The sequence below is a fragment of the Physella acuta genome, unplaced genomic scaffold (genome assembly GCF_028476545.2).
Source record: "Physella acuta isolate Inbredline_101_S28 unplaced genomic scaffold, ASM2847654v3 ptg001670l, whole genome shotgun sequence".
Taxonomy (NCBI): Eukaryota; Metazoa; Mollusca; class Gastropoda; family Physidae; genus Physella; species Physella acuta.
Genome location: NW_026733183.1, coordinates 29,086 through 42,500, shown reverse-complemented (window position 1 = coordinate 42,500; position 13,415 = coordinate 29,086). Strand labels below are relative to the sequence as shown.

General features: G+C 34.4%; 1 protein-coding gene across 1 annotated transcript in view; it reads right to left on the bottom strand.

Moving 5' to 3' along the window:
- Positions 1-13,415, bottom strand: part of LOC131929756 (transmembrane emp24 domain-containing protein 3) — a 15,023-nt gene extending 1,608 nt beyond the window's left edge. Inside the window, exons 1-6 of the mRNA XM_059286104.1 lie at positions 12,956-13,415; positions 6,133-6,250; positions 4,851-4,996; positions 4,374-4,435; positions 1,130-1,235; positions 1-850 (exon numbers count right to left, since the gene is read on the bottom strand). The exon at positions 1-850 is cut by the window's left edge and continues 1,608 nt beyond it. Of these exons, the coding sequence (XP_059142087.1) occupies positions 782-850; positions 1,130-1,235; positions 4,374-4,435; positions 4,851-4,996; positions 6,133-6,250; positions 12,956-13,189 (735 nt within the window). The 5' untranslated portion in view covers positions 13,190-13,415 and the 3' untranslated portion in view covers positions 1-781. The remainder of the gene's footprint in view (positions 851-1,129; positions 1,236-4,373; positions 4,436-4,850; positions 4,997-6,132; positions 6,251-12,955) is intronic.

Below are 13,415 nucleotides of genomic sequence, written 5' to 3'. Positions count from 1 at the left end.
GGAATTGATTGCATTACTTTAAATATTTTAACAACCAGAAAACCAAATGCAATCATATTTCGATTTGCATAAAGCTAAAGTAGAAAAAAAATTTACAAAGGCAAACGAACAAAGTATTTAGATTTTTCATACTACTGGCCATAATTAACTATGAACAAGTTATTTAATTAAAAACAGGTTAACATCCAAAACTCTAAAACATTTATTTTTCAGTTATTGCTTTTAAATTTTAAACCGCTGTCTCTATCGAGATCATAAAATCATAGTTCAAAATAATGGGGGGAAAATGTCATGGTTTATTTAAAATTTAATTTAACACCAGAGACGTGAAGCATTTTATTTACAATTTGATTTGAAATGTAGCTTCTGATTTTTTGAAAAGGTACCCCTTCACCAAATATAAAAGAAATATGTCCATAGACTAAAATAGAGATTTACATTTGACTTCAGCTTCCATAACTTGAGTCTTTTACTTCTAATACAACATATTTTGATTTCTGGTCATTTTAAAACTTTTTTTTTTAAACATAATAATGTAAATAAATTTTAGTTTGATCATTTGCAAGGCCGGAAATACATACTGAACCTTTTTAAAGTCAATCAATATGGTAATTTTAAAATTAGAATTAGTAGCTAAATCAGAGATTACAGGTGGTTTTTATATATTCAAAACATCTAAACACAAAAGTAATTAAAATGTTTTGCTAATTAACAGTGGCGTATTCAACAAGAAATTTCTTTTTCAACTTGTAAAGATTTCACTTTCCTGGTGGATTTGAGTTTATGCCCTTGGCTTGGCAGTCGTTGGGGTAACATTTGAGGTTTTAAACAAGCGTCGAACAGAATAAACCTAAATAAAGAGAATCATTAGGATTAGTCATTTACAATAATAATGGAAGATTTTATTCTTTAAAAAATCGTGAAAGATAGTGATATTAGTTAATAAATTTCCAGCAGCTTTTCAAAAATAGCTATTAATATCTGAAATAACAATTGAAATGTTATTACATAGATAAAGTAAATGAGTGAAAAGTATTTATAAGCTAGCTGAACTATTATGTCAGATGTGATGGGTAGGTGTAACTGTGTAAGATAAAGTGTCAAGTTAAACAGTAGTGACTTACTATACCTGTGTGACAGAAGCTGCAACAATAAGAACACACTGAGCTATAGACCAGTTCATGACATAGCGTTCATTTCCTGTCAATTGATACCAATCTTTAATGACATTAAACCTGAAATGTTATGGAAAACATTAAGATTGCTTCTACTTGAAAGACATTTTTAAAGTCTGGTGAAGAAAAGTATATATTGATAAAAACCTGATGTAATTAGAAAAAATTTGAATGCAAATATACTAATTTCACCTGTTTCTATTACCATGACATATGAAGATAGTGTGGCCAACACAATGCCCAGCCGCCTTTACTTTCCCTAGCATGAGTTAGATACCTGGATTCAAACTTGAGATTTTTGGGTTAGCAGTCTAGCACTCTATCACTAGGCCACACCCCAGGTGGACTCGACTTGCCTCATGCACAATCAGATTTGCGAAAGGAACTTTACTAATTTTACTAGAAATTATGAAGCGGCCCATGGTTTTCTTTATAGTTATTTAAATAGGGGTGTATAATAATAATATATTTAAGGAAAATCATTTATTTTCTCTTTTTAGTGCATTATTATTATGTTACGAGAAAAATGGCCCGTTGAGGAAGGATACACCGGGCGCTAGGTTGATAGTGCTGTCTCTTTTCTCTAAACTAAAACCAACCCACCCCCCCACACACACACACCACCCCCCACCCCCGCACCCCACCCCACACACCACCCCCCCCCCCCCACCCCCACCCCACCCCCCAAAAAAACATGTCTACCGTCCCATTCAACGAAATATAATTATATACTTTTTCCAGTGTCCGCCCCCTCCCCGAAAATTTTACCCCCGCCCCCGAAAATTTCAAGTACCCCCACCGCTCTCCGGGGAGGAAAAAGTCTGAAAGAAACACTGGTGTCGCGCTTAGCCACTACGCGAAGAATTGCATTAAAGAAATTGCGAGAAAACCACTTTTTAGATTAGACACATTAATTAGGCGGTAATTTTATTATAGAGTATCGATGAAGAAATTTCTTTTGAGTTGGGGAGGGGGGGGGCTCAGACGTTCTTACGCGGGGGGTGGAGCTTCGCCCCTACACGAAGAACTGTATGCAAGAAACTCTTCACGCAAACCACTTAGATTAGACAACATTTCCTTTTTTTCAATGTTTACGCGATAATCAATGACGTCATATAACTGTGAGCACTCTCTGGGTTTGAGATTATTTTCTACTCTATGCTAAATGTGTCGACATCATACTTCGTTTTTCGAATTACTATGCATGTTTTTAAATTGCTTGTCTTTTCTCTAGAGCGTTCTTGTCAGACAGATAGATAGATAGATAGATAGATAGATAGATAGATAGACAGACAGACAGCGAAACTATTATATAGAAATTTATGCTTTTTTTAGTAATTTAAATTTTCTATTACAATAGAGTTGCATGACTAAAAGCTATTGCACCCCAAATGAACATAACGCACTAAGCTTATAATAAATTATTATATGCAAATTATCATGTTCATTTGGAGTGCAATAGAATAGAAAAGAGTAGGCCTAGAATATAGTAGGCCTAGAATATAGTAGGCCTAGAATAGAGTAGGCCTATAGCTCGTGTCACAGCAGGAACAACACCGCTATTTGAGCTTGGCCATGACATCATTTTATTTTTCCTAAAACAAGCTGTATCAAACAGTTAAAGTATTTTTCCTTCAAAGAACGTCAAAAATTTTTTACTGAAAACATCGGTGGAAAATTAGGACTAAAAATCTGCCAAAATTTGGAAGTCACATCCTTGAAAAAAATGAATGTTGCTAGAAATAGTACTAGGGCTAATAAACATGTGCACTCTCAATGACCCCAAGTACATTTTCAAATGACTTGGTTTGGGGGAAATGTAAAGGGAAGTCACCAATAATGGCAAATAGCAATCATTTATACAATGACGTATGCTAGAAGGCTGCTGATATTAACGCAAAGTGAACCCTAAACGCGTGGAGATTTTTTAACGAGAAAGCAGGAGCTGCGATCACGCTGGTGACGATGTTTGGAATTTGCATATTTCTTGATACATTATTTTCAAGAAAACTTTATCTAAGTATAACTTGCCAACCGATTGAACAAAAATGAAAATTGCTGTTGGATTTTCACAGTTCTGGAAATTTTGAGGGATTTTAAACAATTTCATGAGAATTCCAGAAGATTTTTGCAATTTTATGAGTTTTCCAGGACCTCCTGGAATTTCAGGAGGCCACATAAACCCTAAATAGCGCAGAATAGTTGTGACAGTCTACTAATTTCAGAAAATTTTTATTAATTAGGCATCCAATTAAGTCAAATTTAATGTCATAGGGGGTCTCCCATAAATGACGTCACACTCGTAGGGGGGAAGGGGGGTGTCCGTAATTTTGTGACGGTGTGTGATGAGGGGAGGGAGGGGTTCAGATGGTGTGATGTCACACTTTTGCATTATAAAAAAGCATTGTTAGAAAACGAGTTTTAGCCGTTATTTCACGTTTTAGAAAACGGTTTCAATAAATTGTAATAGGAATTGATCAAAAAACTCTGTTCTGACAAGATTTTGGAAAAATATTGATGTTTTAAAAAAAAATTCAACGGCAATTTTGAGGGGGGATGTAGGCTGAGGTGTGACGTCATTTTAGGAGGAGGGGGTCTGGTTTTTTGTGACTGGGAGGGGGGGAGGTAAAAATCATCAAAAAAGCATGAAGTCATTTATGGATGACCCCATACTGCATTGTCATTGGGTCTTGACCCACATGCTGAATTTCAGAGAAATTGATCGGTTAGAAATTCCGCTCGCCCGTTTCAATCTAGACAGGAGTAAGACAGAGGAAGCAAGTTAAATAAAAGCTTGTAAAAAATCTATAAGACATGACCTTGAGGTTGATAAGAAACAGCTAGAGTCAGACAACATGACCTTGAAGTTGTTAAGAAACATCTAGAGTAAAGACAGGAAATATCCATTGGCTTCTATCTATAAGCTTTTTAAGTAAACAATCAAAACATTTGATGTAAGATTGTCGAATTCAGCTAATACTGCACTTTTCCTGATTTAAATTTTAATTAACAGTCAAGCATTTTAATAGCGTTCCAGTGAACCTACCGCCATGATGTCACCTGGTTGTTCGTTTAAATAAATAGATGTATCAAGGATATGAGACATTATATCAGCAAGAGAATCTGCTAGCTCTTCCTGAAAATTTATTCGCTAAATTACTGATTTAATGTGAATTTTACATTGATGAAATTTTTTACCTGGCTTTAGCTTGTGAATTTAGCATTGATGAAACAGATTCTTGTACGCTTGTTAGAGAGTTCTGTTAAAAATATAATCATTTAAAGTTAAAGGAATACAAAGGGAAAACAGTAAGGAATTATTTAGGTATTTAAAACAAGAAACTTTAATTTAGTTAGTAAAAGTACTAGATTCAACTAATTCAGAATTTAGTTTCAAGGGGTTATCCATAAAAGTAATACTCCTGGGTGGGGGTGGGTCCCTGACTTATTTTACCTTGTTTGGGAGGTGTTTTTAAAAAGTGTGATGTGGCACTTCTTTTATTTTTTTAAAAGACAAAAATGATGAAAAACCTATCTCTCTGTGTAAGGCTGGGGAGAGCAGAGCTTTCTTGTTATTGGGATAGGGTTAGGGTTGTGGCCTTTTGTGACAGTGGGGAAAATCCCTCAGTTTACTCTCTGGTTAAAAATGAAGCCAAAGTATTCCACATGACTTACTGAAAAGTTGGCTGCCAGAAGTTGTACTTCCCCAAGTTCCTGTTGGAAAGCTACCCATTCATGCATAACAAAGGTGACAATGTAGATGTAAACCAGCTTGCTTCCAAACCTACTGAAAGCATTATCCACACAAACAGCATATGTGCCTGAAAATATTCATGTGCTCATTAGTTTTTAATACTAGTTCAATCATTATGGTAAACATTCAGTATAGGAATAATAAAGTTGGAGAAAATGTTTAATTTTTTTTACGATTATAACCCAAAAGTCTACTTACATTATAATATAACTTTTAATTAATTTTGAGAAAACTGAAATGCTTGCTGAAGAGCTAAGCAACTGGTAAACACTGGGTAAAAGGACATCTTTTAAAATGTTTTTCCTTATCCTCATTGTTAGCAATAAAAGTTCACAGTTACAGGTTTTCAACTTGTCTATTCTAAAGTAAATGTCATTTAACAGTTGCAATTGTTAAATATTTAGGAAAGATTTTGAAGGGAATAAACAGAAGAAAAAATATCCAGCATTATCAAAGTAATGTATAAACTTTATCCCCTTCATATTTTCCCAAATAAAAATAACGTTTTGCAACACTTAGATTACTGCACATTTTAACCATAAAATTTGGTAATTAAATTGCTTCCTATTTTTAACATTCAAGATGAGTTATAACACACAGTTAATAGCTTGAATTCAAAAAGGCAATTAATCCCTTGTCTAAAACAAGTAGTTGACCACTTGTCCAAAACAAGTATTTAACTACCTGTCCAAAACAAGTAGTTAACCACTTGTCTAAAACAAGCTATTAACCACTTGTCTAAAACAAGCAGTAAACCACTTGTCTAAAACAAGCTATTAACCACTTGTCCAAAACAAGCAGTAAACCACTTGTCTAAAACAAGCAGTAAACCACTCGTCTTAAACAAGCAGTAAACCACTTGTCTAAAACAAGCAGTAAACCACTTGTCTAAAACAAGCAGTTAACCACTTGTCTAAAACAAGCTATTAACTACTTGTCCAAAACAAGCAGTAAACCACTTGTCTAAAACAAGCAGTTAACCACTTGTCTAAAACAAGCTATTAACCACTTGTCTAAAACAAGCAGTAAACCACTTGTCTAAAACAAGCAGTTAACCACTTGTCTAAAACAAGCAGTTAACCACTTGTCTAAAACAAGCAGTAAACCACTTGTCTAAAACAAGCAGTTAACCACTTATCTAAAACAAGCCATTAACCACTTATCTAAAACAAGCAGTTAACTACTGAACAAGCATTACCTTACCAGCAACAACATTATCTAGGCTAATAGATCCACTAGTCTGAAAATTTTGGACTTCAATGACCCTCCACTCGTGGTCACGGATGTAAAAGTCCACTTTATTATCACCACCTTTTAAAACCTGTGGATGTAAAAGTCCACTTTATTATCACCACCTTTTAAAACCTGTGGATGTAAAAGTCCACTTTATTATCACCACCTTTTAAAACCTGTGGATGTAAAAGTCCACTTTATTATCACCACCTTTTAAAACCTGTGGATGTAAAAGTCCACTTTATTATCACCACCTTTTAAAACCTGTGGATGTAAAAGTCCACTTTATTATCACCACCTTTTAAAACCTGTGGATGTAAAAGTCCACTTTATTATCACCACCTTTTAAAACCTGTGGATGTAAAAGTCCACTTTATTATCACCACCTTTTAAAACCTGTGGATGTTAAAGTCCACTTTTTAAAAAGTTGCTCTAAAGTTTCTCCCATTCGGCCAAGTGTCCATTTAGGAAAACAGCCTTCAGGCAAACAGCATCCAGCAAGTGTCTTTCGGGCAAATGTCCGGTTCCCAATACTTATATATGAATTTAACTAAAATGTTACCATGTTTACCTACACACAGAGAGACCAAAAAAAATTGCAAAACAAAGTTTTCCTGAATTTTTTGCATGATTACAATACTTTTTTTATACTCTGCGTCCAAGAAACTACATGTAAAAAGTTCACTGGAATGCTGGTTATACAAGCAGCATATAAACTGGTGTATATACAGGCATGGATTACAAGCTGATGTATAAGCAGACCTATACTGGTATACAAGCAGATCTACAATACTGGTGTTCACTATTACAAGCTGATGTATAAGCAGACCTATACTGGTATACAAGCAGATCTACTATACTGGTGTTCACGCAGACCTATATTAGTGAACAAGCAGACATGGAGCTCAAGCAATGCTATTTATCTATATATATCTCAAATAGTAAAAAAGTTGTGACGTTTTAAAAAACTGGTTTTTAACTTTTTTCCAACACCCTAAAAAGTGCCATGTTTGAGAGGTTATATCTGTAAAAGTACATGTCACAAACAAAATCTTTTGAACTCAACACAGACACACATACAGAGAGAACAGACACAATTTTTTTTTTCAAACCTCAAAAATAAGTACATCATTTAAATTAATTGCATTGAAATTGGCTTTTCTCACTTTTTGAACAAAATTAAAAAGGGAAGTAAAAAACACAAATTTTGTACGTTCTAAAAGATCACCAAAAAATGTCTGATGAAAGAACATACTTGATAAGTGTATCAAAATGTAGGGGAACAACGCTTCTTTGAATTTAAGTTACATGTATGCCTATAACAAGTACGTTTGAAATACACGTTTGATCAGAAGAGTGCAGGGGTTCACAATCTGTCAAAAATGCGTCTTTTTAAAAAATTTACAAAAAATAAATTAAGACACCTACAGTAGATCTGAGTACATAGAAATAAAGGATAATCATGGATAATCATAGCTCTTAACAGGTAAGCAGTGTTTGTGTCTGTGATTAATTTATATGCGATCCAATGGTGGTTGGAACAGTGCTAGGGTCACATAAAGAAATTTTTGTTGTTGAAATAATTATTAGTCTCTAGAACCAGTAGTACATTTAAAAGAAAAAACATGTATTTAGAATGCCTTAGTCGATGTATCTTTATGTTATAAATATGTATTTATACATAGCTGGTTCAACAATTTTTGCGATATGGTAGGGCTACACCAAAATACACATGCTTATTAAATACAACTAAATAGACAACCATGCTAGTCTTGCATTCTCACCCTTAGTGTCTTAACAGTCGTTCTTCTCAACTATAACCTGAAAATATGTAATCAATAGCCACAATAGTCACCATAAACGGTCAACATAATTTAGAGAACGTAACATTTTTTTTTCATAGACAAGGGCTATCTACTTTTAAAGGAATCTAATAAGGGTTTATTTCAAAGCTGACTGCAAAGTGTAAATGCATCTGCACTTGTGCACCGATCATTAATATATATTGAAATTGTTACAACTGTAGTAAATATCTCGCTTCCCCCCCCCCATTCCAGGTAAGTTTTGGACGCATTAACATAACATATAGTTAAAATTGATATAAAAGAACACACTAAAAAATCGATTTCTTTGGTAATGTAAAGTATTTCAAGCTACACATCATGTACTATTTAGTTTAAAATCATCGCTAAAACCCAACCCATGCATCAAATTTGCGGGGTTTTCTACTTTAAACTATACCCATACATTGTTGACACTGGCGATGAAGTGTACGATCACGTGACCTTTTACATTTAACAGAAAAAATATTCAGCTATTCTAAAAAGATTAGAAAAATATGTTGCAATTAATTTTCAAAGTACCCTCTTTCAGAAAAGACAAACATATTTGAACTAAGCAATCAGAAAAAAATTAGACTTCGATACAAAGTGAAGTGGGGTTTAGCTCATCGGGCGAAGCTGAAAAATTAAGTGGAAGTCTAATCATTAAATGGTGTTATAGCTTTAATAATCAAAATATACTGAAGAAATAAACTATAAAAACTAGATTCACAAACTTGTTTATTAAGAAGCTACATGTTTTTATTTATTTTACTGAACTATCAAGCCTCTAAAACTTGCTAACATCAATTTAGAAAAGCTTTGTGGTGCGTTGTTAACGAAGAAAACTGCCATTTTCTTCTTAAATCATAGGAAAAATTAAGAGAAATGAAATTTGCACTGGAAAATTGCATCTTGAACTGAAAAATCAGATTACCACTACGTTTTAACAACAAGCTTTTATGTACTAATGCACTAAAAAGTAGAAAATAAATTATACACTACTATTTAAATAGTGTTCATGCCTTAACCCACGTGCCAACGTTGAAACAAATCTGTTAGAAGTTTAGCTCGGGCCTTTCGATCTAGACAGACAGACTGAAGACTGTCGAGAGAGAAAGCAAGTTAAATAAAAGCTTGTAAAAATGGGAAAAGTCACATCTCTGATACAGTTTTAGGACAATCGATTCCTGTAATTTGATTTTCAATTTTCATGAGTTCAGACTGTAAAATATTGTTCTTATCATGAACGCTTTAGGCTATTACAATTTGCATATCTCAGGTAGAATAAAAAAAAGTATGATTCAAGTTTAAATTCATGATTGTATCAAATCAGAATGAAAAATCTATACTATTCAAATCTGATGGATAAACCAAGATTAAGTTAAAATAAGAAAATGTTCATAGCACATTAAACAAGAGAGAGTTAACTCTTAGTTTAGCTTGTCCAGCAATACCTAAAACAAGTGATGTACATTGCAGTAGCAGAGATATAGCAACTCATAAAACAGATTTTTTTTAAAGCCATAAAACTTACAATATTTTATTGTATAATATTTATAGTCTCAAAGAAAAATGTCAAGCATTTCATACAGTGTCTGAACTTTTTTTTCTCACCAGAACTAATACTTCAACAGCACATGAAGGAAAACAACTTGAAAAAGATTGTTATTAGTATGTTTAAACATTTGATTAAGCCTTGTAATTAATTATAATCTTTAAAGAATACATACATTCATATTAAACAGAAAAGTTTTTTCTACATTATTACTCATACTAAAATGCTACAAGTTTTGTGAATTTTTTGAGTTTATTAGTATACTAGATGACCCAGTTTCCCATTGGGAAAAAGGTATGTCAGCTGTTTTACACTATCCAATCCTCTCTCCCAACCCACCTCTCTTCATACATATAAACTCCACACCACCTCTTTTTCAACTTACTATTGAGTAAAGACACCACATTATTTTTTTAGAATCTAAATTATTAACTTAGAACTGACTGTAAAAAAAATATCCCCCACTTTCTAAAAACTAGATCTAAATGAAATTAAATTTCTACTAGATCTTAGGAATTAGTAGTAAGACTAACTAGTGAGGAACTCTGGTGCATTTAAAATTGCAATGCATCGTAATGGTTATTTTTAGAATGACAAACTTGATGCAGCTGTTAATAGGGTGTGGGGAAATTGCGAGACGCGAAAAGCGAAATGGCGAGGCGGGAAAATGCGAGAAGGGCGCGAAAACGGTCGGTCACGTGACTTTTTTGTCTCGCATTTTACCACAAGCTGATACTTACGCTGGGTGGTGTTGAAATGCGAAGATTTCTGCGAAAAATTTACCGCACCCGATTTTCAGTGGTATTTGGTCAAGACTTCAAAGACGTTTAGTTTACATTGTTAAAACTTCCGATTTTTCCGTCGCTAGACATACTGATGATTTGTCAACTCCCCCCATCTTTTGTGTCGACTTAGAATACCACCTAGTTCGAAACCGACGGAAATACCACCGATGATAGATCAACTTCTGTCTTTTGTGTGGAACGCCGAGGCCGCCTGATTTACCGTCTTTGAAGATCGCCGTGCCCGGATCCGCTGCCGCCGCAAACATATTTTCTATTGTTGCATAGAAGTTTTGTATTATAGCCGCCGCCTACGATTTTTTTCTAGCTTTTTTTACCATATAAATCTAAGCACAAGGAAATGCCTACATCATTTGGATACAACAAAATAAAGTGACGTCACCGATATTATCAGTTGCTCGTGCTATATCGTAAGCTATGGGCCTACTTCAAATATTTTTAAAACCAAGTTGAACTTATCTGAATTTTTTGGTTTTGGTGGTGGTGTTATTTGGGGTCTTCCATAAATGACGTCACACTCGTAAGGGGGGGGGGGGGGGCTGTAATTTTATGACGATGTGTGATGAGGGGGAGGAGGGGGGGGGGGGGGTTAGATGTGAAGTCACACTATAAAAAAGCAATGTAAGAAAAAGAATTTTAGACGTTTTTTTCGCGTTTTAGAAAACTGTTTTAATACATTGTAATAGGAATTGATTAAAATACTCCATTTTTTACCGAAATTAGACAAGATTTTGGGAAATAATAAAAAAACGGAAAACAGATGTTGAGCGTGTGGATGATGATGATGAGAACATGGGTGCCAGTGTTGTTTGTGGGATGAACGAGGAGGTCAACTGTGATGAGAATGTGAAATGTTGTGAATGTGGATTGGAAGAAGTAGCAAAAGAAAAATGTATAAATGGGAGTCTAATGAACTGGGTTGGGTGTACTATGTGTGAAAGATGGTGTCACGAGGTGTGTTTGAGGACTGTTTCAGAAGATTTTGTTTGTAAATTTTGTTTGTAATTAAAATTACTTAATAAAAAAAAAAATTGCACTTTTTAGAATTGTTTATACTTTTACATTTTTTGCAAGTACAAAAATCCATAAATAGATGTTGCAAAATATCTCTCCTGCTGACAAGACTATACCAATTCACAATGACACAGCTCACGTTTGTATAAACATGAGCGGGCTAGATTTTTAAATTAATGCCGACTGAGACGGGATTTTCCTCTCGCTAACAAGAGCGGGCGATGACAGTAGCACAGCAACGATGTTAGGATTTTTAAATAGATAGATCTAGATATAGATCTATCTATCTTCTTAGTATCTAGATAAAAAATAACAACATACAACACTCGTGTTAAAGGGTATGGCTAAATGCTTGTTTATTTTAAAACAAACAAAAAAATAATTTAAATAAATAAAGATGGAAAAAAAAAGGAAAAAACTTTTTTCGCAAAAAGTGTCTCGCTGTTTACCCTTAATTCCGCAGGTATGTCTCGCATTACCTTCTCGCATTTTCCCGCCTCGCAATTTCGCTTTTCGCGTCTCGCAATTTCCCCACACCCCTGTTAATACGTGTTGTAAACGTAGACGCTACTAGAATAGTACAATTCTGCTTAAATGCTGCATGAAAAGAAATCTTGTGATTTACATCGATGTGCCGACCAAAAATAATTTTTAACAAAAATCATTGTTTAAAACTTTGAGTTTAAAAAGTTTCCAAAAAAGGCGCCACTTTGCTGAAAATGGCCAGAGGGGGAGCGGCTGCTCCCCCTGCTCCCCCCCCCCCCCCCTCTGCGTACGCTACTGAGTATAGGGCCTAAAACATTCAAATAACAGTTCAGTTACTATTGAAAGTGAGTTACGGAAGTGTTCACAACAAGGCGCGTAGTCGGGACACTCACTCTAAGTTCTAGACTTTCTAGAACTAGATCTAGAAAATCTAGATCTAGGCCCGGTTAGTTACATTAGTTACTTAGTTATAGTTAATTTAATTAGTTAGGGTTAGGATCGACTGAGAGATCTAGAGGTAATCTATCGTTTTGGGTACGTAAAATCGCCGGCGGCTATTTATGTACGAAAACGTTACCTCATTGTCAAGGCTTTAATAGAAGTGTATTGTCATACTTTTGTGTCAAATATTATAGATAAATGAATAATAAACCTAAATCAATGGCTAAATATATCGATATAGGCCAGAAATTAACTGTAAACAGCAGTGTCTGAGAGCAAGATTTGCTATATAAACAGCAGCCATTTGTAAAATAGAGTGGCTTCCCCCTGAATCTGGCGCTAAAAGCTTATAAAAATAAAACTTAGACAAGATGGCTGCTATAGTAAATGAGCATGGTTGCATCTGTGGGAAACATCGCTAGTCTTCATTTATTCGCTGGTGTTCATTTATTACGGAAAAGTTTTAATTCAATTGTTTAAAAACAGGTACATAAATGAATCAAGGAAACATTTTTGAATTTTTTAAAACATAAATCCTCCTCAAAATGTGAAATAATTATTAAAATTTAAGGAGTCACCTGTTTTTCACATTACAAATCGCGGGCGATTTTACGTACCCAAAACGATAGATTACCGATCTAGATCCTAGAGCTGAGAATAGATCTACTTGCCTCATAGTTGACGTGAAACTTTGCTCCCTGTGCAACAGGCTGAAAAAAACAATCTTCAGTGTTTCCTGGAATATACACTTTAAACTCATGTTGGGCCCCTGGAAGGCCATCAAAATCAAATTCGGCATTCTCTTCTCCTAATATTTTTTCACAGTCCAAATGCTGTACGTGGCAAGCTAATATAAACAGTTCTAGCAGTATGAAAGTCGTCCATTTTGCCAACCAATTTTCCATCGCAAATCGATACAATTCGGCGGTCTTTAGTTGAAATTATAAATAGATCTAGATCTAGTAGATATTTAGAATATAAATTGTTCTTTCAATTGTTAATTTTAGTAGTCGGAAACTCAAACAACATAACGAACGTAACTAATGGCTTTTAAAGTATTTTAGCCCTCAAACACCCGAGTACCAAAATACACAACGTTATCCAGCATATAGCAGTAATAAAGTCACATCT